The 26909-nt window shown below is 37.9% G+C and overlaps 1 protein-coding gene across 7 annotated transcripts in view; it reads right to left on the bottom strand.

Annotated features, from left to right (window-relative positions):
* Positions 1-26909, bottom strand: part of PUM2 (pumilio RNA binding family member 2) — a 73986-nt gene that overhangs the window by 7715 nt on the left and 39362 nt on the right. For 3 of the 7 annotated variants that reach the window (XM_080341958.1, XM_080341957.1, XM_080341959.1), the window contains exons 8-15: positions 25491-25616; positions 24179-24318; positions 22275-22413; positions 14851-14994; positions 13546-13827; positions 8537-8773; positions 1884-2151; positions 1199-1328 (exon numbers count right to left, since the gene is read on the bottom strand). In XM_080341958.1, the coding sequence (XP_080198084.1) occupies positions 1199-1328; positions 1884-2151; positions 8537-8773; positions 13546-13827; positions 14851-14994; positions 22275-22413; positions 24179-24318; positions 25491-25616 (1466 nt within the window). The remainder of the gene's footprint in view (positions 1-1198; positions 1329-1883; positions 2152-8536; positions 8774-13545; positions 13828-14850; positions 14995-22274; positions 22414-24178; positions 24319-25490; positions 25617-26909) is intronic. The other 4 variants (XM_080341962.1, XM_080341963.1, XM_080341961.1 and 1 more) reach the window with 3 other exon arrangements.

Raw genomic sequence — 26909 nt, 5'->3', positions numbered from 1 at the left:
TTCTTAACATGGGTGTTTTGGGAAACCTAGAAATACTTGGGTCTTGTAGAGCAAAATCAAAATGGTTTTTACACTAGCTGTATCAGAGTATAATTCAACCGATGTTTTTCAGCAGCAGCCGATTCCTGTCCATATCATCCCCTCCATGGTGCCACTGCAGCCTGTGCTGCTCCCTGGTGAGCAGAGTAGAAGCCAGTCAGGCTTCATAATAATACACATAACCCTCTTCTCAGACCCCCGACACAAGCTCCTGAGTTGGAAAAGCTTAATTCATCTATGGCCTAGTGCACTTTTTTCCTGAGAACTCTTCTGCAAATTACGATTAAAACCCTCAATTGACAATGATGATGTATGTAGACATCCAACTTCAGATTATGGGAAAAAAATGGCAATTGATGACCCTTGAGCAAGATCTTCCATAGCACACGTCAGTCATGCTCTTCAGGAGATACTTCATTTGTAAAAAAGAATATCAAGTAAAAAAATAAGTGAACACATTGTTTCATAGATTACTCATTAAAAACTATATTCCTGTTTACATCAACCATCTTATTTCTTATTGGACATCTTTCCAGCTTCACCTTCTAATCACCCAGATGCTTTGATGTAGTCCTTGAGCTAAAGTACACGACACTAGGTATCTTTCCTACATTTAACCTTTTCCAGGCCACAGGAATTGCTTTTTCTTTTTTTCTGTAAGTCAAATCTTGTAACTCTTTGATAAAACTTTATTTTTACCCTGCAGTTTTAAGAAAACACAAAGCTGTTCTAAATCTAGTAATACTGCATGTATCTTGTGACATCTCTTCCTCAAAATTCTTCTGCCTCAATACATTTTGTATACATTTCTTCATATACAGCAAGGATTAAAAAGTGTCCTTCAAATCTTTATGTCCCACATAATCTGAAAGTATCTGTAAATTATGATAAGAGGTTTGTGAAGCCTCAATGTGCAGCCCATACGTTCACCAATGTTCACCAACACACGTATCACCAGCGCAAAGAAAAACTCTGCCTGTTACGAAAAAAGCAGGGGATAAAGAACAGAAAACACATGTGCAGCGTATACACTTGGATTCTGTGGTGAAAGTCCAGTAGAATTTCGCTACGATGTTATGAAAAAAAACTCCGTTAAATTTAATCAGATTTTACAGGATTTCATTCACGTTGCTGTTCATAGCGTTGGTGTGACGCTTACCTCAAAGAACTTCTGTATTACATAGTTTCCAAACACATCAGTCATCAATTGATACGCGGCTTGCAGGATCTCATTAAATACCATCTGGCGCTCAGCTGGAGTAGCTCGCTCCAGCTTTTGCTGTATAAATCTAAGTGCAAAAAAAGGTACATTATGCTTCGCATAAACAACAGGAAAACCTCTCAAACACCATTTCAATGAGACACCTCAAAATTCTAAAGCAAGTATTCACCATGTATAAAAAAAACTTATTAAAATGAAAGTAGCACCCCTACATATAAAAGGATACATTTTAGTGAAGTGATACTTAAAACCTTTCATTTGAGAAGGATTAAAGATGAAAAGAATAACAATAACTAAGTACCTGATGATGTATTGCTGAAAAATGGTTTTACATTCCATATGCCAAATATTTTGTTTTCTTAATCAACACCTTTTTGATACCTAAATACTAGAGTTTACAAGTCTAGTTATGAGGCCATTTCTACACCAAGAACTTCTACAAGCAGCTAAATTTATATTGCTTTTATAGTGAAACGTCCTAGAGATGGAAAAGGTCAGCCTAAGAGCACAACTAAAGGCATGCTTTGTATTAAGATGACTAGCAGCTCATTCAAATGTTTGATGTTAGCAATGAGAAAGCAGTAAAATATTAACTAAGCTATTAATTTACTATGATAATTACCTGGAACCATGCTGGTCTTGGGAAAATTCAACAATATGTCCAACAAGATCTCTTAGTTGAAGATTAGGGAAACGATTGTTTCTGAAATCTTCCAGCAATCGACTACGTCCAGAAGGCATAATGTCAGACCTACTGTAACGGAGGCGCGAAGGAGGGAAGAGCTGACTGGTGGAGCTAAAAAGACTGGAGGTACTTGCCGCACTGCGATACTTTGCTTCGGCTCCAGGTGCTGCAGAAATATAGCGACCACTACCATTTGTCAGTCCTCCTACAAGGAAGCAGTTCTGTCAGTAAAAGCATTAGGGAAAACAAGCAACAGCAAAACAGTCAGTGTACTAGAACTAGGGATACACCCTGGAGCCAAAGAAAACAACAGTGTTGTCTTGTTATCTACATTTACCTCGTTATGGTTGGAGGAGTTAGATAGCTTTATCTTACGATAAATAAAACTGTTCTCCTCCTCACTTCTATTTTACGTGAAGGGCACCAAGAAAATAAGTGTCATTAGGAGAATATAACAAAGCAGGTAAAGTGAGCACCCACTCAGACGTACTTTAGAATTAGATGGGCCTTAGCTTAGGGGGCAGATTTCCACTGTACAAGTAATGCTGACTTGTGCTCTCGTTACAAGTCTCAAAGTTAGCAAATTGTTTCAAAACAGACCATGAAATCTGAACTACCCTTCAGTCCCTGCTGAGGTACCTTTCCGACTGACAGTGCTAAAGGGCATTTTTGAGAAGGCACGTGGTGCCTCTTGTCACGCTGTACCTGTTCTGCAGGGTATCTGGTGACTTCAGCATCCTGGGCTTTCAATCTGATACCTCTTATAAGCCCTAAATATGTCAAATTTCAAACCAGGGAACTAAGAATGATCTACTTAATTCTAAACCAACCAGAGATATATCAAACTGAAGTTCCTTTTAGAAACATGAAGACCTTCCCTTGCTGTGAGAACATTCATAACTCTCCCTACAATTCCTATTTCCTTACTTCTAAAACCTGACGTGCCAATGTTTAGGTCCTGGTCCTTTTTGCTACAGCTATCATCATCTCAGTCCTGTGAATTCTCCTCATATATTGCTCTCAGTCAGCTTATATCACTTGGAACCTCTCTCCCCTTCCCTTTAAACAGGCAGCAATTACTGTCGTAAGCATGCAAAGCATCTTTCTCAACTACAGTATGATTTTAAAAGGAATACTGCTATTATACTGCAAGCAGAAATATTCAAAGACAGTTCCCACCTAGAAACCTCAACTCTACTACTAAAAACAAAACAAAAACCAAACCTAAAATGATTGAGTATGGATTGGAAAACGAAAGCATTTTCAATTTCCCTACAAATTATCTAAGAAGTGATACAGTAACTGAAAGCTCTTTCAGAGTCAAAAGAAATATCTACAGTTGAATTTTAAGAAAATTGCAGTATGTGCTGTTTGAATGGTGCTCTAGTACAAAACTAATTTAAAAAAAGAAAATAAAAGCAAAAAAATAGCAATCTGCTGACAGTGCCCCAGCCAAGCCTTCATTTGGTTCCAAGTATTTATAAGGCCAGGCAACAACAGTGTTACAGTGGGCTGGTAATTTATTAATGGTCAAGTATCTTTTTTGAAAGGCCAAATCAAAATACCAGAGTCTGGCATGTTAGTGCTCTGCAAGACATATCAAGCATCAACTTTATTGCACTGTAGAGAATTATGCCCTAAAATAGAAGTAATTAGTATTTATTTTACAATTAGTTTTCAAAATTCAGTGCTAAGAATCAGTAAAGAATCACTAAATACTTTATGCCCCACAATACCTTTTAGAAAACACTAGGTTTTCTTTTAAATTAAAGCCTCTTAATTCTTTATAGCCAGGAAAAGATCAGGTTTTTTTAAACTATAATTTCTAGTTTCCACTGACAACCACTACTTTCCGAAAAGAACCGACAGCAACACAATACTACCAGACCAGAAGAAAAAAGAAACTCAACATTCTGCAGGTGGAGCAGCATGCAGAGTGACACCCTACAGTCATTTCTCCTCCAGGAAGAGCCTCCCAAAGAACAAAAACTCACATACCTGAAATTTCTCATCTAGTTTATTTAATATATGAATGTCAAGCTGTGTAGTACCACTATTTAATGCCAGGAGAGGGCAGCAAAGCCCGTTTAAAAGGAACTCCTGCAGGCTCCTTTCCTCTGTAGCATCTCTAGTGCTCCAGTGGTCTTATGCTCAGTTCTGTGTCAGAAACCAGTGGGTAGTTTTGATCGTATGTTCACAAACTGCATGGCTCTAATTAGCATTCACTGTCATGGAACTGCACATGTGAATCAGGAATTGTTTCTGCTTTTCTTATTTATTTTTTTTAAACTGAGCCTTCATACAAGTATAAATTACATGTGATAATTCATCGAGCAAAACCGTGGTAGCTTCCAACAAACATGCTATATATGTGCAGCAGAACTGCACGTATACAATACATTTCACACTGGGGATTATCAAGCCTTTCTTCAGTCTAATTTGGGAACTGTTCCTTTTTAAGACTTGTAAGACAACTGTGCTGCAACTGGGAGATTCCTGTCCAGCCTGCGAAACTACTTCAGACGATCATGTTGAGCAGGATGATAACATAGGCAGGCTGAACACATATCCACTGTGCCTAGAAGAACCTGTCATACTTCAACAGCACACAAAGCTTAACCTTGCAAAACCCTGGATGCTATTATAAAAAACAGTAATTTAATAGGTAATTGGCTCTTTTTTCTTATGTAACCTTTCATTACGGCAGCAGCGTTATAGCTCGGTGGCAACTTGGCAGATTTGAAAAACAGTAACCCCCCGCCAAATAAAAGCAAATTGTCACTGGTACTTATTATATGCAGATATACTCTTGTATATAATGGGCTATTTTCCTAAATATTGTATTCATTACTTTCTCAGTCCAAAACCACCAAAGTGTGAGTGTGGACATTAAGGACACCTGGTCTCTTTCCCAAAAACTTTGAGTGTGAACAGCCTAGAAATGTAAACTGAAATCTGAATTCTAGTTACTCAAATACTCCTGGTTATTCTACTACATCCCTGTGCTCTTCAAGAAGTCAGGACACTTCTTTTACAGATACTGATTCCAAATGAGAAAGGTAACAGCTTAGGTTTTACAGATTATTTGGGGAACACGCCCTACTGAATAAAGTATCTAGACCAAACATTTCTGCAAACACTGAAATTTTCAGATGTATTGGGCATCAGCAGAGTCACACGGCTACAAACCGATGGGGAATAAAGCATGCAGTTCATTCTTCAGATAATCACTTAGCTACCACTTCTGATCTGGTAAAACAAAGATCTCTGATGCAATGAACAATATTAAGCTGTTTTACAGTTTAATTGAACCTAAAATCCCTGTGGCTAGTCCACAGGGAAGAAGAGGCACAGAGGTATAAGGGGATACTGGACTACCTCAAATAGCCTTACTAAGCTTGAAGGACACAAATCATGTTAAATCACTAACTCCTTAGCATGGATAGCATATTTAAGACAAAGGAGAACATTAAGAAAAAAAATATTAAAAACTAGATCTAGGCGCATTTATTTTGATAGCATTAGTCTGTTAGTACTCATTACCCAAGTATTTCTTCAATAGTTTCTAACCAAGATATAAAACAGATCTACTGCACAGTAACTGTTTGAATCAGTCAGCAACATTATTTCCTAGTAAAGTACCTGCTGGTATATAAGCACTTCTAGCTTGATTTTTACAAAGTATTTGTTCATCTGTAAAAAAGTAGCTTCATCTCATCCTCAGCTAAAACCTTCATGTTCCTATGGAAAACAGAATTACATATGTATGTACACATATGCATTTATTTTTTAATGAATCAATGCAAGTGGCCATTACGCCTGGTTTACTGAAGCCCTACAGAGTACATCTCCAGCAGAGGCAATGCACAGCTCCACACGCACTCTTGCCAAGGGGCCTTTACTCTTACCCAGAATGACGGTTCCTGAAGATAAAACATCAGTCTAAACTACTAACAAGCTTGGCTTGCAAAGCACAGGAAAGAATTACCTCCAAGAGCCCAGACTGAAAAAATCCTACTCTACACCAATGCTAAAATCTACCATCAAACAGAATAAGCAGTACCAATCTAAAAGGATTTTGTAAAACATAGGAAAAATACTTCCTCTGGCAGCTTTTTGTCCCTGGGAGTGAAAGGGTAGTTCAAATTCATGACCTTACTGCTCCAGCTGATGACAGTAAAGCAGCAGTTACAGATAACTGACAAATCCCTTCAAACACAGGAAAACTGACACTAGAACAAAGTAATTAGCACATTCCTATTTTAGGATGTTGGACAAGAGTTGGTGAGAAGAGAAAAAAAAAACCACAGTAAAATATCACAAATTCCTTGTAAAAGGGAAACTGGTCTTTTAAGCTACAAATGGCAGCGGTGTCTGACAAAGGGGTTATAAAACCATGCACCCTTTCCCAGGATTGTGCTCGGGTATTCTGGTGGCCAAAACAGGAGCAACCGAGTTTGATGCCCATTTGAAAGCAGGAGTTAAACTTAGCTGAACCTGTCGATGTAAGGAGGCAGGACCACAAGTTTTGAAGGTGGAGGGAGGGCTGCATTTGACAGGCATTATCAGAACACCAATGGAAACTGCATGCAGACATGAACTTAAAACGTTGTTCTACTCTGAAAAGTGACGACAAGATAATCATACCCTGCTGAAAATATACTCCCTGATTGATTTCCAATGTAACTTCTCACTTGGTGAGAAAGCTTTGCCTTTTTTTAAATAAGTGAGAACAAAAAATGCTTCCAAGAGTGGCTCATGGACACACCAGAATACATTTAACAGAAAAAACAATTAACTGCAGCAATAGTCTTCAACTTTGTGCAATGGTGCATCTTAGAGGTAACTGCACAAAGATATTACACAGTGTTGAATGCAGGAAATGCTAAGAAAAAAAAATTTACTGCGTTTTTGTGAAAGCAAAAATCCAGAAGACCTCAATTTCCAAATTTCAGATTGATCTGGTGAAGTAGCAAAGTTCCCTTGTAATCGAGGTTCACCAGGACACATGGAAGCCACCGAGGTTGTGTCAATTTTCAGAGTACAACTGTACATTCTGGTCTTTACACACTGATCTAGTACATGATTTTAAACTATTATGCTTAGTTCACACTGCCAAACAGTCCAAAATGGATTAAGATCAGTATTTAACAATTTCTGCTGATGGAGGTAATCCTCTATACTGATCACAACTCACTTTCTCAGAACTGGAAAGTCTTTTTATTTAACATTTATCAAATGTGAAACAGCACAAAACTTTGAATGTTCTGAATTTTCGATAATGCCTTCCAAAATTTGGTTGAAGTATAGTTTTCAGTAATATGAAAACTATTGTGAGAATACTTTGAAAAGAAAGAAAGAAAAAGATTTCCATGATAACCCCATTGTCAGATGTTCAGAACTTTCTCAAAAGCCTCCATTTGGGCTGAAACTTTCCATGCTTGGTCTCAGCCCAAAGGTGCACTTTGTAGACCTGAAAAAGGAAAAAAGGTAAGTAAAAAAAAATAAAATGTGCTGAAATATCCCCTCGCCCAGTTTTACTTTGGGTATTCAGCACTTAACCATGAAGGGGATACTGAACTGTAATTGTAATATATTTAATTTACTTTTAACCTTGTTATACAAACCACTCACACATTTCTCACTCAAAGTGCATTTTAGCAGGTACTTTTAAACTTTTTTCCAGTTTTATTTGCACTAACAGAAGTACAGGGGATTAGGTTGCCTATTACATGCACAAAACTGTGCATGGAATAGTTAGTGAAGCAACAGGCAACTCAATCTTGAAATCAGATCTAGTTTCACTGTATAATTTTAGCATCCAAACTGAATGACCACAAATTTTTGCAGCAACAAAAGAGAAAGTTTATCAAGTAACCTCAGGTTAGAGGCATTCTCTTTTAAATATACTGTAGGCTATGGTGGGGTTTCTTTAGATTTTGCTTTAAATTTTAAATTTTTGTCAGGTAACTAGCTTAAAACTTTTCTAAAAAATTAGTATCATCATTCCTATTCCTATTTCCTTCACAAGTGCATTTTCTCTTTTTCCACCAGCCTGGTGATGAACTATTGCCTTCCTGGCCCATGATGTAGTAGACTCACTGACTCAAAAACCACCTTTCAGTACATTTTACATTGAGATCTTTGCTCACTTTTCTACATTATCCTAGTAAGGGGCAGTAGTGAAAGTCACTTCACTGTTAAATACAATATCATCTTAGAACATCCTTAACGTGGTAATACACCGAAGTAGAAACAAAAATAATGCACCTTTGCTTGTCATACTGTGGAAACATAATGCAAAAAGGACCAGTAAGTCTTACTGGGCTCTCTATCGGGCATCTGCAAGGGAAGAAAAATCAGTTGCTGGCCCGATATGCAAAAAGCTGCTGAGTGCCCTCCACTGTCAAACCTCTGAGCACCCGAGCATGGAACAGACCCTCTTCATTACAAAAATGTTTAACAGCAAAGGTAACGTGACATCTCTTACGCAACATATATTTTACACATAGAAATACATACACACAAACAAACAAAAAGTGGCTTTTTTTTTTTTGGTTTTTTTGTTTTTGATTTTTTTTTTTTTTTACCTAAATGCAAACTGGATGAGGATCCATGTGATGAAAGTGATGGCGGTGGCGTAAGTGAATGTCCTGGCGTTTGGCTTGGCAGAGGCATGCCTATTGGACTTGGAGAGGAGGAAAATCCCAGACTATTGTAAAAAGGCTGCCCTATGGGTGCTAGGCTGCTACTAGATCTTTTGTACAAGTCAGAGCTAGTAGATAGAGAATCTCTCCTTGTGGCACTACTACTTGCAGAACTGCCAACTGAAGAAGAAATAAAAAGACCCTAATTACACAGTGTCAACTGAATAAAACCTATCCCCAACTACAGCTGGGCAATAACAGATGCGATCACAATAATTACAGCAATCGTTATGACAAAGACAATTACTGTGATAATCACACATGCTCTTAAGTAAATCTAAGTGGGTGTAAACATATCACTGATAAGTAATTTCACCAATGCCCATGTCTTTCAACATTTCATTCTAGACTTCTCACAGTAATATTGCAGCACTCTGTTTTAATCGTCTGGCTTCAGGCTTTGGGACAAACATGGAATTTATGAATTAGATTACACTCTCACTTTATAGAATAAATGATTCTAAAAATACTTCCACTGAACTCTTGGATAATTTTTTTGCATCCTAAATTATTAGTCGGACAGCGTTACATGATTTCAGGAAAAAGGCTGGAGACAATTGGTTGTTGTTGTTTAAGGGTTCAGAAAATCATCTATGTTGCTGTTGAGCTGTTTCTGAACTTCCTCATGTCTGTGAACCCCACACCTGCAGGAAAAAATCACTAAAAATTCCCTACAAGAATTATGGTTCTCAAAGAAGTATTTTGAAAAGATATACAGAAGGAACAGGCTAAGAAGATGAGAAGTGCAATAGAAATAGAAAATTAAGGTGAGAAACTGAAAAATTATACTGCTACCAGTATTTCTGAAAGTCAAATTAGACTGGAAGCTTTGGGTAACAGTGTTTCAGTGAAGGACTGGTTATCCTGCACAGCATCATTCAGCATGGCCATGGACAGTCTAGGATAACAATAAAACAATAAAGAGCTTTTAGCAATGTTAAAATTCTAGTATCTGTTGCATACTAGTGAAATATTAAACTAGAGTGTCTATTTTAAACACTGGGATGGTATTATAAGCAAAAACAAGATTGAGGATATTTTGGTAACAAAGATGCTTCTTAAGCTGAATTTGGAAAATTGTTCTCCAACTTAAAAAGGAAAAGGTCAGAATTTATTGATACTTCCATGATCTTTACCTTCGGAAGTACCTCCCTACTACAGCTGGCAGCATGGCCTAATCTGAAGAGTGTCTGACACTTGCCATTTTAAGACACTAATTGGTTTCCTCCTAACATTAGTAACTTGGCGAATGCTTTTCATGGCAGGTACCTGCTTGGACCAAATATTTCAAAGAAGTCCCGCCCAAACAACACTGCCATTTTAGAAAAACAGGTGAAAAAAGATGCTTTATCCCTAGTAAAATAATCCAGCTACCTATTATTGGAGGAGTTAATGCTTTAATGTACTCAGATCGATGTGCCAGCAACAGGAGACCTTTATTTTCATGCTCTATTGGATTGAGCTAAAAATCTTAGCAAAATCATGCATCATACAGTTTCAGCACAGATCTGCTACAGACTCACAGCTGAAAACTTAAAAATCCTGCCCGTCTATGGCACATCTGAGATGGCTGATAAAGGTTTCTCCTGAAATTGACTTCTGGGCTTCTGCGTGTCATGCCAAAAAATGGCCTCTGAAACTGCTGTCCAAGATCCCACCTTGTGTTTGGAAGGCCCATCAGGCAGTGTGGAAATGAAGTTTTCCACTTCAAATGCAGAGGAGGCAAAAGCCAAACACAAGAAACAGACCAGAGGAAGAAAAAGAAAACAAAAATAGAAAAAACAGAAGCAGGAGGAGAGAAGGGTCAGACAAAGGAGCCAACAAGGAGACTGCAAGAAAACTGGCAAGCACTTTTGAAACCAGTGGGACTGAGGATGAAAAGCACGCAGTTCTGAAGGCAAGTCAAGCTGCAGAAGGTGTATGTGACTGTGGGGCAAAACAGCTGGAGTAGCGAGCTGGTGATGGGAACATCGCACAGTGCAAGCAGAAACAGAAACGTGTTTGGGAGGATGAGGGGAAGCGGGAGGGAAATGCTGCCTGGACACTGGGAAGGAAGACATACTAGAGGAGAAGCCAGAAGGAAGAGATACTGGACTAACTAGGTGAGGAGATTGAGAACAAGAAATCAGAAGAGCAAATTAAGGCAACAGCTGAAAGAAATCTCAAGATTTGAGACTAGTTCTACAGGTTCTGGCTCCGCAGTGAGCCATGTGAATGTCAATATAATGCTACATGATGCATTGCTATTTTCCAAACTATAAAAAAAGTGAAGCAAACTTCAGCTTTCTTTGCAGGTTTCTTACCCAGCTAAATTACTGCAGCTTAACAAGTTACCACAAACCAGTCGAGCTGCATTTTCACACATACACAAGCAAAGCTCAGGAAAACCAGAAGATAATTTGGATTTGTGTGGTGCTCCTCACCTCTGTGTAAGCTAATGCAATGACTTTACACTTGGTCCCAGCCAGAAGGGGGCATCTGGAAAGCTGCCGTACTTATCTAGTTCTTTAGCTACCTGTTAAGCTGCAGTAACTTGTCATGTACCTGAACCTTTAAAATGGAGTATGAATAACTTTTATTATAAAAGAGCAGAGACTGTAAAGTGCATACAGCCATCCAGACTGTATGCTTGCCTATTCCTGCATTTACATTGTTGTTAACCTGTTCAGCTAGACCATGTTCACCTTTGCATTTTTTGCAGAGCTATTGTTTTTTTTCCCTGCAACAACTGAAAACATAAAGGCAAGATCTGTATTGACATCTGTCAATCTTCACGGCTGTATTTTAACTGAAATTCAACCTTTACAACATGCTGAGTAGAGTTACAAAGCAGCTAGAACTTAAGATAAAAAATTAAACTTGTTTTTAATTTGCCTCAACATGCATGAGCACCCATTTATATAAGTACTCATCTGTGTAATTCAATTAATGTATACATATAGCTCAGAAACTATTTAAAAATATTGAGGAAGCATTTTTAAAGCAGCTGTTAAGGCAAGTACAACTAATACTTGGCAGAAGGGCACTTTCAATTTACTTTTATTCCAATAATACTACTAAAAATATTTCAGGTTTAGATAGCACCTTTCATCAGCACTTCTCAAACTGCAAAAGCAAAGGCTTCCTCCTTCCCTGTGGAAACTCCCATGCTAATTAAATCACCCAGGATACTGCTGCAAGATTTCAGTGTACACTGTGCTGAAGGCTTTGGAACTGACCTTTCCTACAAGAAAAAGGTTGCATCTCCTGTGACAGAAAGAACTATGCTGATTCTTTTCAAGTAGCTACACAACTGAAATTTTTATTCTATGGAGGTCCTTGTGATAATGCTGGATAAAGACTTTTATGACTTAAAACTATTCTATCTAGAGACTTAAAATGGGTGCAATGCATGAAATACGCAGATATACTTAGGATCGTTATCCATTGATGAAATGAAACTGCATCTAGAGTGAGACACAGCTGCTAAGTATTCACTGAAATCCTACAAGTAGCTCAGGACAAATTATATTACAAAATACAATGCTTGAATAGCACAATTACTTTGTAAATAATAGCTACCTGCTGTGGTATTATATAAAATTGAGAAAGCCTACACAACTGAGTAGCCTCTGCATTTTTTTTTAAGATGATATGTTTAGAGTCTCCTAGTGTACTTTTAAAATCAGATATTGGAGAGGATTGGTGTAAAACTCAATTCTGGATTACCTAGAATTAGTTTTGTTAAACTATATAACTTTTCAGATTATTTTACAAAAAACCAACACTGAGTAAATCTCTGTGTTGGTATGCAGTATATTTGATGTCACTATTCACTTCCACTTCATTACCAAATAACAGGGATCATGTTTTAACACTGAAGAGTGTGTTTTTCCTTCCGATTTCCTTTCTATTACAAGGTAGCTTAGTATATAGCTTCACTGTTCACATTTCTTTCAACACATTTTTTTTTAAATTATTTTGCATGGGGCATTTGATTTCAAAAATAACACTTAAGAGTACAGAAGTTTTCCCAAATTTCTAATGATCTGCAAGATATGTAAAGATTCCAAACAAGCTCCACTGACTTAATTAAAATAATAATTAGCAGCAATTCAGTGCTGTAACTTAAGAGATTCTTTAGAAAAGATCTATCAGTTGTCATACTAGTTGGGAATTGGAAATATAAGAAAACCTACCTTGCATGTTTAAAAACTATGCAAATAAGAAATTTCTGCAATAGTGCAGAAATATAATGGCAACACTGATTTTTTTTCCTTATTTCTTTAAAAGAATGGAAACAGTTTGATAATGTCTGTTGAAATAGTTTAAGGCCCCAGCTTGCACAGAACTATTTAGACTTAACTGCATCTGAGAGTAAACCTAGTAGAGTTAACAAGGACTATTCTTGGGGTATTAAGTCTTTCTGTTTTATACATCCTATTAAAATGTTTTTAAACAGACATTTTAATACTAGCTCCAATTTAGAAAATTAGATGCTATTTGTTTTTTTAAATTTAGGAATTTTCCTGACATGAAAATTACACCAAAAGAACACGTATCTTGAACATCACCAATTGTTATTTTAAACACAGAATGAAGACTTCCTAGAAAATTAAAAAAGCTTACTAAAAATGATAAACTCCTGGGGCAGGGTACAGTGCTCAGTATGGAAAAGTATTTTGGAGATACCTATGACTACAGGATATTCTTCAAAAATCCATCTTGTATACAGAGCCCAAACGAATTTTAAATAACCCTTTTTGTTCCCCTATAATTTGTTCTTAACTCAAATAACCTATTTTTGTATTCTTTTTAGAAACGTATGCGTATATAACACGACTGGATAAAGACACATTTTTTTGCTTAACACAAGAATCTCACAGAATTTCCTCACTATATGAACAACCTACCTGATGAGCCAAATCCACCAAGTGCAGAGCCGATAGCTGCTCCTAAAGAGCTGCTACTTCCAAAGCCAAGAGATGTGCTTCCTGGTTGGCCAGGGCCATGGGAAAATAGGGAACTGCTCTGGGAGTTACTGGTCAAAGAGTTACTGCCATAAAATGAATTGGATTGGAGGCTACTATTTGTTTGCTGTTGCTGTTGTTGTGGCTGGGCACCAAGTGGCCGAAAAAGACCGTTCGTGGCTCCCGCGAGATTGTTTGCTGTTCCTCCAGCTGAAGCAGCTGCAGCTGTAAAACACATGTTTTCAATCATAATTAACTCTCTCAAACATTTCTGACTGAAAATGGACTATTCAGATCTAAATCGTATTTTCTCTTAAACAAGCAGAAATTCCCATATTAAAGAACTGAGAGACTTCATAGTATTACACAGTCTTAATTACCCAAGGAAGAAACTGAAGACAGTATAGGTTGTAGGCTAATCAAGGCTGCAGAACTGTTGCTGTAATGGAGGGAATTTTTAGTGTAAACATATCAGACATTACTGTTTACTGAACTGTACTTTTATATCTGAAGTTGCAAGAGCAGAGTTGCAGCTAAGAGTCACGCAAAGACATCTTCAGCTACTAATGTCAGAAGAAAGTTCTGCATAAAGAAGCTTAGATTAACTGAAAATCTAATTTACTGAACACATTCATTTAACCCAGTACTTTAGACTTTAAGTTAACAAATGCAATAAATACAATGGTTCATTAAAGTAGTACCAGACCCTATCACTGATAAAAAAATAAAACTAGAGGCTTTTGATATAACTAATTCTCCTTTTCTGCTGTCCATTCCACAGTTCTTTTCCTTGACACAATTTTCAGGACAAAATACTTTAGGAGAAAAGCACAGCAAGGCCCCAGAGCGCTCCATCATCTCCTGCCAGGCTGAAGCAATGAACTGATGCTTTCTAGGGGACACCATTTACGGGGCTGATGAGAAGTGCATGTAATATGCATGGGGAGAGGAAAGGGGAAAATGTTCATATCTGACAAGCAACATTAGCAGAAACATGCCTGTGTATGTATGGGGGGAGGACTGTCAATCTGAATTACAAAAGAAAAGCTATCTCTTCAAGAAACAACAGTGTCTCAGACAGGGAGGTGACAGAGTAAGATAGAGAGCATGTATGGTATATCCTTCACAACTACAGAACTTCACAGATGTGTACAAAACATAGCAACAATATCAAATACTGATCAACAAAATCACTGTTAAGGTTCAATACAAAGCAGAATAAATGTCCACGCAAGACCAAGCACTTACCTGCTTGTGCTGCTGCAGAACTGATGATAACAGGGGTTGAGGCCACCAATCTGACTGGTGCTCCAAGGCCAGTTCTTGCTCCAGGGCCTACTACTAAGGCACCAGTCTGATCGTAATAGGCAGTGGGAGCTAGTACTTGATAGCCTACACAACACAGAACACAAGAGTTAGTAGTACAGATAGTCTTGTAAAATCATTTCTTCTCTCTTTGAAATTTTCTGACAACAAACAAGGAGGAAAACAGCATTCCTGCCATATTGCCTTAGAACATGAACTGGACATAAAAAAACTCCCAACAGTGAACATAACACCGTGTGACAAAATCTTATTTAGGAACATTCTACATTATTTTTTCAAAACTGTAACAGCTAAATTTAATAGTTGAATCTTATTTCCAAGTTAACACATTAAGTTTCTAACACCATAGTGAAAAGGTACAGGAACAACACAACTGGTCACATTTGGATCACTATTGAATCAATTTCATTAGCAATTTAAAATATTCTGCATTTCCCTTGTTCTCCTTTGTACATGTAAAAGCAACTGAAGTTTGTACAATTGAAGGGCTGAACTAAATGTAAGTTGGACAATTCCACACATTTCCTAACCACACTTAGAAGTCCTTCTACAAAAATACATTAGGAAAGGAGCGCTCTGTGGGCAGGAATACCCTGGATCAGTCAGTTTCACAGAAAAAAGACTGTAATCCAAGTATAACTTCATTGAGTTGAGAGTCTGAACTGGGGGAGAAAAAGGAGAAAAACAAGTAGTAGGGTGGAAAACAGGATACAAGACACAAATGAAGGAAAGCAAAAGGGTAAAAAGGGTAAAACAAAAAACCCTTTATTTAGGACAAGAACATGATAATTAATTTCAAAGCTCTGACACTTTAAGAACTGGAATAAAAATCCCTAAAAAATGTAAGATGAGCTAGGATAATCTAAGAAAGGGTACTGACAATGAAAACACCATCTGATTTTTAGCTCAATTACTCTTATAAAGCACTAAAACTCAAGAGAATTTCAATATTCCTCATACGTTCAAATATATACTAATGCTATTAAGAGAGTCAAGATCGCAAAAATCACACATCTGCTTTTGTACATGTAAGAACCAAGATTTTCCATTCTATTTTAAGTCATATTCCACGTACATTCAGAACCAGAATTGTCTCTGAAATAGATTTAGACCTGAACATAAATACCTGGGCCTCTAATTCCAGGTGAGCACCTCAATCACCAGGCTTCCAAGTCATATTTTCTCCTACTCAATTTCTAATACATCTGTGGAATCTCTACTGCCTAGATGCCTTGTGCCAAAAACAGAGCTGGAAGCACCATTTGCCAACTGGCCTGGTAGTTACAGTTCTCTGCAGGGAAGCTGGACACAGGTCCACGTTCTCTCACACTAAGAAACTCTGAAGATATGAAAGAGACTCACTCACTGAAAAGGAGGGAAGTGATGAAAACCCAGATCTTTAGGTTCAATTCATGGTTCTGGAGATAAACGCACTGTAGTGGTTATGAAAACCTGTCATTACCATCATTCCAAACCTGTTCTCACTGCTTACAACTTGTTTTGCATTCCAGGTGCATTTATGTTTTCCTTTCTCACCAACAGCACAGGAAGACAGTTGTACCCCACAGAATGTCTGAAAGTCTGGCTAGTTAAAACCAACCCAAACAGGTTCTGACAAAGGAACTGGCTAGGAAACCTTCATTAGAGATGCCACTGCTTCTACCACCTACAGCACCAAGATACAATGAAGGCTGCATTCCCAAGGCAGGGCAAGGTGACAATGACTGCTGTCTGTTTGACTGTAGCTCTCTAGACAACACAGTATAAAATATTACAACATCAGTGACACAGTAGGAAAGCTCTTTATAATACCACATACATTCCTGCATACGTTAGTGACATTTAATTACGAGTACCTACATAATTTCTACTTTTACTCATACAACATTCAATTGATATCATGTCGGTCCTGCCTTTTGTTACTGCTGTATCATATAAAACCACTTTTTCAGAACATTTGGCTAATATTTACTAGTATTTACTCTGTCCACCTATTCTCTTCAAATGTTCAAACCCACAGATAATGCTACAGCTGTATGAAAAAGGACTGATCCTATATTTACACCCATGTGCTGATCTGAAACTAATATACAGCATTTTATACAACTTCAGGCCCACAATGTAAACAAGCCTATTTTCCAATGCAAAATACTTGGGAGAAACAAACAAACAGACAAACAAGCTTACACAGTATTGCATCTTACCCAGTATTGTATAAATCAAACTTACTGGCAATACTAATGCAGGTTAATACATTAATTTTAGCTCTTCTAACATAATTGACTAGTATGACTGCCAAATTAAAAAATGGAAGCAACTTGCACTTGCTCTTTTCATTACAAAATGCCCAATTTTTCTTGTTATTTCCTTGCCACTATCCTATCTGTGATGCCACCACAAACAGGTCATCCAAAATTAGTAATAATAAGGTAGGTCATTAGCATTGAGATACCATCACAGAAGGTTCAAGCTATTAATGAGAATTGATGGGTGCTTCTATGTTCCTGATCGCTGAAATTAATACATCTGACCTGGAATAGGAGACCTCTCAGCTTTCTACAGAAATCTACTTAAAACAAAGCAACATAGTACTATTTGTGAAATTGCTGAGACCTCGCTAAGTGCATCTGCAGCCTCAAAGGTATAAAATTATTTGCTTTGACATCAAAAATACAATTTCAGATAGATCATCTCAGAACAGAGTAAATAACCAAAGAACAGCTCTCATAGCAAAACTTGTGTTTTATAGTCACCCCACCCCAGAAAGTTAAGAGATAAAAAGATGAAGATAAACACTATTTCCCAGCCTTCTCTCTTATAGCAACATGCCAGATCTTCTCCTTTGTAATTCCTTCTCTCTTCCTGTTTCAGTTTTTATTACCTCTCCGTAATACCATCACCTCCCTGCGACTGGGCAATTTCCCCTCCAAATTAACAACTATCAAAGCTCACTTTAGTGTCTCTTCACATTCAAGTTTATTGTGGTCTTCCACTGCAAGCAAAAAACTAAAACGTGCTCTTTGCTTCCTCATCAGTTCCTAATCACACCTTTTATTTTAGAATTCAGCTGCTCTATCTACACTTTCTGTCCCCAGATCAGCAGGGAATATATAAGTGAACAATCTGGTTTAACGCTACTGTGCTTTGCTGGATAATTTGTAAATGTCTCCAAAACCACAGACTCCGAAAACTTTATGGATTCTTTTCACACAAACTTTAAATGTTCTTAAAGAATGAGAAGAAATCTGTTCTCTTGGCTCACACAGCCCATTCTTAGTGTTGTGCTTATCTATCCAGTAATTTCTTCAGTGTCTTACACTAGATACTTCACACTCTCTTCTCACATTTTTATATGTAATACCACAAAACTCTGCCCAGATCTCCTACTCCCTTCCCTCTATGCAACTTCCCTGGCTGATGACACCCAAATGTATGTCAGTTTGTCACTTCTCTCTACTCAATTTAAGTCAACAGATGTGACACTTCTTACTGCCAACTCAATTATCTGCCTCTTTTAACACCACCATCCTGACACCTCCCTCCCTCTCCACGCAGGAACATAACCTGAAATTCACTGTAGAGTCCATTTGTCCAAATCTACAGCTTCTCCCTTCTCAGCATCCCCAAGACTGAATTATTTTCCTCTGCATACGGACTTGAAAAAGTATTCAGCATTAATCTTGCATCTTTCCTTAAGTCTTCAGCCTCCCAAGCTCACCAAAACCTAAACCACTATAACCTTCCATTTGTTGTGACAGATATGCACTTGTCCTCTCACAAATCAAACTGAGAACTCACCATTCTACCAGCAAGTGACTTACACTTTCCATAACCATTTTAAGTTTGCCAATACCGTAACTCCCTGTACGTCTGCCACAGTTAGACTTCCATTTCATACTACTTGGAGGCACGGAATGAAAACCCCACTGCAATGTCACACTTCAGATCCCTCTATTAGGTAATAAAAAATGCAATGCTAATAAGACAGAAATTGTTGATTTCTATGTTCTACACATTTGTCAGACAATTCAATTTGCATGCCCACCTGCATGCTAGATGCACCAAGTCAGTGCTAAGAGCTTCATTTGCATAAATTCAATAAAACTAAATTGCACTTGATCTCACCAAGGCAGTCAATGAAGCCTCTTGGAGGGATCTGGCTGAGCCACCCCCGACACCTATTTTCTGGCAATCTGGGCAGCTCTGCAGTCTCTGGGCTCCTCACACAACTGAGGCCACACAGTCTCCTGAATTCCAATGACTGAACCGAGCCCAGCCGTTGGTCTGTGATAAGGACTGGTTTTATTTGTAAAAAATAACATATACTGATCATCTTATGATGAAATTGGGAGTACCCTCTGGCTTTGTGTTGTGCATTTATTCAGTTGGAAACTATCTGGTTTTTAGGAAGCCTTCTTTACTGGAATACTTGCTAAATTGTGACTGGAAGAATTTAAAATGCAACTGAAAAATATATTTCACTTTTACTGTTTTTAAAAAAAAGAACTGGATTTTTTCTGAAAAGAGACTTAACAAAAACATTACATGAAAAGTAACCTGGATTTCAGACACTTTCTCTTCAGTGGTAGGGTGAGATACGTGCCTTAAGTGCTACAAGAATACATCTCCCTAAATAATAAAAGCAAAACAGCCCCATATTGGGATATTTCATTAATTTCATCTAACATGAAGGCTGTACAAGGAGAAAGCAGCTAAAACAACCTAAAGACAGAAGTATGGACAAGCTGAATAACATACTCTCATTTATTAGCTCACAGTGGAGGCAAACTACAAATATTCTCTCTATAAAGAATATTCAAAAGCATGAAACTCAATTTGGACTTACACTTCCTCGTAAAACATGTAAATTCATTGAAACAAGAACTCCACACATTTTCCACTTATTTATTACATTACATGTGTGGTTCTGTGGTTTCTACCTGGGATTCATTTAATCGCATTTAGTATCTAGATGTAATTTAGTGATGCCGACTCAATTTTGCAGTAAGCGAACGGATAAAGACACCTCCAGAACAAAATCCACTTCATCCTAAATCAGGTAACTAAAATAGTTGATGAAACGAGACTAAAAGTTCCTACTTCACTAGCTATAAAAGGAGCCTTAAGTATGTACCTCAAATACAGACATCTAAATCAGTATCATGATTCCCATCTAAAACAGCTTGTATTCATTTCATCATCTTATGTCCTTCTTCACTTAAAAAGAGGCATCACCAGTGTTCCCTGTGACTCACTACAAAACCAGCATATGATGACTGAGAAAATAAATGTTCTTTTTGTTTACATTTTGAGCCCCATTCCCTGTAAAGTGTGGTCAGTAAGGCTGAAAGCCAGTTGTATATGAACCCTATTACAGAACAGTCTGAAATATGTTCACGTTTATAATAAAGCTTTTGGCTGGCCATTCAGGTGTGCAGCAGATGGGACAAAGGAGCAACTTACAAGGGAAACTGAGTAAAAAGGTTCCTGCCCTCACAGAAAATCTCTCAGGGCTTGTGGAGGATGAAAAAAGGCTTCAAGTCCAGTCTTCACAGGACAGGCTCTTACATGACTGAGTTTATGTATTCAGTCACCTAGTACTACTTTCAATCATCCATTTGGAGAGGGGGCCTCTTGGGGGTTTTAAGAATTACTTTTGAATTACTTAAACTAAATAATTTTATTTTTGAAAATAACATCCCTTTTACACCTTCCCGTAAGTCACAAATTTGGGCTAGGTTAAGGTCTCAGGTATTGATCTGACTCAAGTTAAACATCACAGGCTTTTTACAAGGCACAGACCACTCCACAGTCTTAAAGCTCCATGGCCAAACCAAGAACCAACACATAACAAAACAAACACAAAAAGGCATAGCTAAGCCTTTGAGGCTTCTGTGAAGATGCTTATAGCATCTCAGATACACCTCACTGTTTGCAGGCCTTCTCCCGTGCTTTGGTGAGATGCAGAGACATGATTTGACAGGTGCTGTGACAGCACATTTAGCTGATTCCTCGTTTTAAGCGAAAGAGAAAGATACTAAAAGCTGAAGATACTACTGCATGAGAAGAAATAAAAATGGCAGTTATAAAACAAACAAGAAAAACACAAGAACCAGTATGTTCTGTACCTAGAGGTGTAAAATCTGATAACGGGAGGCAAAATGCACAATGCAGTCCCAGAGCATCCAGCAACAAACTGACTTCTGTAGGTTGTGAGGCATTTCAAAGTAGTGCTGACAGAGGAGAGAACCTGGACAAGTCAAAGGGGAGGGGAGAGGAAACCTCATGGCAGTTACAGCTTCCTCACAAGGGGAGGAAGAAGGGCAGGTGCTGAGCTCTTCTCACTGGTGACTAGTGACAGAACCTGAGGGAATGGCAGGAAGATGTGCCAGGGGAGGTTTAGATTTGGCATAAGGAAAAGGTTCTTCACCCAGAGGGTGCTGAAGCACTGGAATAGGCTCCCCAGGGAGGTGTCACGGCCCCAAGCCTGACAGTGTTCAAGAAGAGACTGGACAATGTCCTCAGACGCATGGTGTGAACCGTGAGGTTGTCCTGTGCAGGGACAGGAGCTGGACTCAATGATCCTTGTGGGTCCTTCCAACTCAGGACATTCTATGATTTTATGAAATGCCTTTGTAGTTACCATCAACATTATCTATGTAAAATCTTAACTTTCGTACTGAAGAATGGCTGAGTACACTTAAATTATTCTTGCTCAGATCATTGTACTAAACACTTAGAAGTGATGCTGAACTCCAAGCTAACCATTGTGCATTTATGACGTGTACTGAGACTCAGAATAACCATTCCCTGGATAAGTCAGAAGCCACACATACTAGAAGGGTCTAAGGGTCCAAAACTTTCAAGTGCTTCTACTTCAAGCATGTTGTGATCTTCAGGGATGATTAAGCAGTAGTTTTCTCTTAAATTTCCTAATTTTGGATTCTGAATTTTAGATTGTATTATTATTATGTACTACAAGTAAAAATACTTTAGAAAGACAAATACTTCCTATTGCAGAGTACCCATTCAGACAACTCATGACTTTAAGACAGCACGTAGTTGCTTCATTGTATATGAAACTATCCTGCAAAACATCTACGATACTACTTGTGCATATGTTTGTAACAAGAAAACCATACAAAATGCTCCACATGAAAAATGCTAGAGGAATTTCTTGTACTCTGAGAATTCTGTGCCAGTATTTTATTTGAACTGAACAATATAAAACTACATAAAACTCAATTCTAAGCAGCTTATCATAAACACAGCAGTTAATCTGGTCTCTAATAACATCAGTATTTTAACTACCAGTGATTCTCTTAATCCGCTGATAACATACATACCTGGCATGCCTGTAGCAAGACCCTGACCGAAAGCCAAAGCTGGATTTGCTGCAGCAGCTGCCGCGAGCGACTCCGCCTGCTGCCCCTGCTGCCCCTGGTTGGGAGTGAGCGGGCGCTGAGTCGCTCCAGCTCGCAGAACCTGGAAAAGACCAATACAACATTCCTTCAAAAGCAAGCAAGCCAGCCCATTGTATGCTAAAAAAGGTCAAGAACAGTTGCTTTGTATATTTGATGCCACTTAGCTTTGAATTTCATTTTGAGAATATGCCACCTTATTGGTTTCAAGAGTATATGTGTAATATATACATATATATATATACACAGACACATAGAACAAAAGGCATAAACTATTTTGCTGACGAATGTGACAATAAAATACCTGCCCTGCTCTGGACAGCAGAACTCATGTATGTTCCATCAGTGGTAATAAGTATGAAGTAAGGAAGAAAATCTGTGAGAGCGTTACATTTACGATCTGCATTATTTATTAACTGAACACCTGTACTTCCCTGATAAATGCATTTCTTTACATTATTTTCAGGCAATTGAATGATGCGAGTCTGAATACTTTAGAACTTGTAGTAACTCCTCTAAATAATTTACACTACACTGCCAACAGTGCTGTAAGAAAATGCACTCACTAAGTTTTAAGAATTCACATAAAACTCCATCACCATGTAACACAGGCTTATTTTATTATGTTATGACAGTATATCTCTGGAAATCTGATTGAAAAGCAATCTAAATACTTGCAACCACTCTATTCCTCTTGGTTGAAATAATCTTTTCCAGGTTCAAAATAAGACAGAAATACAATTTAAAGTATATCCCCACAAAATATCTTCCATGTGATTTTGCATAAGTTGGGTATTAATTTTATAAAGAAAGAAAAATAAAAACACTTGAGAAATTATACACATTCAGTTATAGGTGCAGCTCACTGATAACAATCAGCAGGAGGACTGAATATTAAAACAGTGATGAAGCTACTCTGGAACTTCACGGTAACTCAAAGTCACTTCTCATGTTACATTTATATGAATGGCATTGAAATTAACTACACTGCCAGAAAAACAAACAAACACACACGCACACAATCATTCACACTTAAGATCGTGATAAGATCTGGGTTTTGCCTTTGTGGAAAAAGGCCATTTGTTTATACTGAAATATCATATGACGGTTCTACAAGCATATTCAGGGTAACAACAGAAAATTAGCTTTTTAATTAAAGTTACTTAAAAAAAAAAGGGAAGTGTCAATGAGTTCTTGTGACAATGGCTTACACGTCATTTACTAAGGCAAAAATAACATATAGCACATAGTAATGCTGCAATAGTTATTCTGTCACAGAAAAATATACGGGGTGATCCTTCTTCCCCATGAAGCAACAAAACTACTGGTAACACCTTTATTTCTCTACTTTTTAAAGAGACAAAAAAATTCTAACGTTTCGTTTGCCAGTTCATTAATAAAAACGCGGTTTATTTTTTCCCAAGCTTAAGAGAAAAATATCCTCCTAAAATTGTTAAAACATCTCTTTTCATCTCCTTATGCTAGCTTTCTAAATGAGCTTTTAACTTTACATTATTTTTTGAGTAACTGTACAGACAGCATTACCTAGACACAAACACAACAGCAAAGTAACCTGGATTAAAGAAATTATTTTAAATATTTTTTATTTTAAAATTTTGGACTGCAAAATAAGACAAATATTTAACATGCAGTAAATGCATTTTTAAAGCTAGATCAGTAATGTAAGGAAACTGAGAATTTTTACTATTCATTTATTATTTGATACAACACAACATCTGAATTATGCAAAGTTTCCCAGAAGCTGATCCTTATATACTGAAAATGTTAAGGTAAGGCTTTAAATGCACATCTTTTTATGAAGAACATACCGGTTGCTGTCCCTGTTGTGCCTGTGAAGCCGCTTGCTGATTTGCTGTGGTATTTGCTGCTGCAGCTTGCTGCTGAAATAAATTGGCTGGATACACCCCCCATGGAACACCGTAATACTGAGGCGGAACCACAGCAGGACCTAAAACCAGAAACAATGATTATTCCATCTATTGAGGCTAGTTAAAGTAATTGTTTATATTGTTTGTAGCATCCCTCATTGATCTAACCTCTAAATGTCAAAAGAGACATCAGTATTAAAGAGAAATTAATTCCCATATTAGCCAAAGTGATACATGGACACACATGGGTTAATGTAAAGGATTCACATCAAATTATACCTTCTCTATGAAAAAAATACCCTTGTGAGGCTCAGGTGACAAAGAAAAAGAGTAATCAAAGCTCGTACACACCAAAGAACACTCAAAATCAGTTTCCAAGGTTAGAATAAAAAGATCGTTTTAGAACATCACAGAATGAACCAAATTCATCCTTCTGACAGTGACAGACTGAAATCCTGATCATGTGTTATTCCTCCTTTCTGCATGCTTCCTTTGCTTATAAACACAACTACTGCCTCTGTCTCCCCTGTGTATTATGTCACAGTCTTCAGAGTGGGCTCGCTTACCTCTTCCTGTCTATTGATAAAGAAAACACAGAAGGATGAGCTCTCTGCATCATTGTGTTATACACATAATGCATTATGCATATGTATATTTTGGCTCTTTTTACTGCCTTTCCTGTAAAACCACCAACTGAAGATATAGTTGGTTTTTCTATTTTCCAAATGTTATGCTCAAGTCTGAGCATTAGCTGGGACTTGAATACTCAGTAACGTTTCACAGCGATATCTACAAACATTAAGATATTTTCCTGGGGTTGGGGTTAATCTGTTGTCTGGGCCTTTTAGCACGCTGGAGACCATCTTTATTCTCATGCTCACTAGGAATGAGAAAACCTGGAATTAGAACATGAATGCAACTGAGTGAAAACATAGAAGGAAAGGCTAGTTTTCTTGTCTTTCGAAAATAATACAGACTACTCATGTCAGATGAAACCTTATTAAACATTTTTAGAACAGATCTAATTCTTGCATATAAATGTCCAGTGGAAAGAAACACTCAGAATCCACATAATAGAAACTGAATCCCTTTACATTTTTGCAAAACTTTCCAAAACAGCAATATTAATTTTCTTACAAGTCATTCCTTCCTAGAAATACACTTACAGAGAATTAGCAGGATGGATTTCAGCTTTTTTCTGCTTTCATTCAGTAAAATTATTCGAGAGACACACCAGAAAGTGTTTGGTTACCTGCCAGGGTAGCTGCTGCAGCTAATCCAGCTGCGGTGTACGGGTCAGTACCTGGAGGAGCAGCACTGATAATGTATGGGTTTGGCACAAAAGCAGCTGGAGCCAAGCCTGCTGAGAATACGCCCGCTACAGTAACAAACAGAGTTTAATTATAGCTAACATACTTAGCAAGCATCATCATCACATTCAAACCAATCAAATCACAAAGTGTTTCTGTTGAAATCAGAACTGCTTGTACTTTAGAAGTTTCTTGGAGCAGGTACGCTGCTACAGAAACCAACACTGGTCCTTTCTTGCTAATCCCAAGGCCTAACAGCTTTGTTTCGCTGGATCTACAGACTCCAAAGGAAATTATCTCATACGTATCCACCCACCCTTACATACAAGGGATTATTCAAAGTGGAATTTACCTTGCCCAACTTTAACTAAGTCACACTAGTCTCTGCAACTGAATCTGTATCAGACAAATCTTGAGCGAATCAGCCAGATAGAATGAATCACCTGCTAGAGATACAAATCTCTTTTCACTGACAATAGGAAAAAAAAAATCTCACCAGATAGTTTAAATAACAATACCTGACTTTTAAACAGCCAGTTATGGGATGCTATCTCACTTTCAAGAATCTAAATTTCAGGACTGTAACACAAGGAGACAACTGAAGAAACTCAGAGTCATCGAAGCATCGCTACCCAGGGTTTCCCACATCAGCCAGGTTCATGGACTTACTCCAACACTGAGGCAGTAACTAGTCCAGCAGACATAGCCCATCGAACTACGTTTCTCTTTCAAAATAGGAGGCTTCGTGCTAAGTTTCTATTAACATGCATATCCAAAGGTGCTGCATTTCAAAGGGGCAAGACTCAGCTGACTGCTTAGTCACTCTGTACAAAGTAGGGGCTTCTCTACAATCCAGAAGTCAAAGACAGGCAGAAGACAGGACTTGTGGACTCACAAACATCCCAATCTGCCATGCTCCTAGTGTCTTAGCTACATAACACTAAAAGAGCTGACACTTTTAAACTCCAGTTTAGCCTGCCAATTCCTGTCTGAATAAACCTTACAATTCAGCTTAACAAAAGGGTGGGAAAACTTAACTGTCAACATATTGCAGGAGAACACGGACATATTCCTTTGGAGGTGTTGCTTCCTGCTTCTGATCCTGACAACTCTTTTTGCCTCGCAGAGGAAGGAGACAGATGCAAACAGCTCAATAGCCCCATGGTGGAGAGTGGCAAGGGCAGGAATCTTTAAACCTGTCCTACAGTGTCAGTACCTGAGGAGCTCCCTTCCTTAAATAATGGTTTCCATATGCATTCCAACCTCCCTCATTCCAAACATGAAACTCTTGCCACCGAAACACAGCTTCCTTGTTGAGTTGCCAGCACACCGAGAACTGCATTTAATTCATTCACTGAATT

The sequence above is a fragment of the Nesoenas mayeri genome (assembly GCF_963082525.1).
Source record: "Nesoenas mayeri genome assembly, chromosome: 3".
In the NCBI taxonomy this organism is placed as follows: domain Eukaryota; kingdom Metazoa; phylum Chordata; class Aves; order Columbiformes; family Columbidae; genus Nesoenas; species Nesoenas mayeri.
The sequence above is the reverse complement of the archived record's forward strand: the minus strand, read 5'-3'. Positions and strand labels throughout refer to the sequence as shown.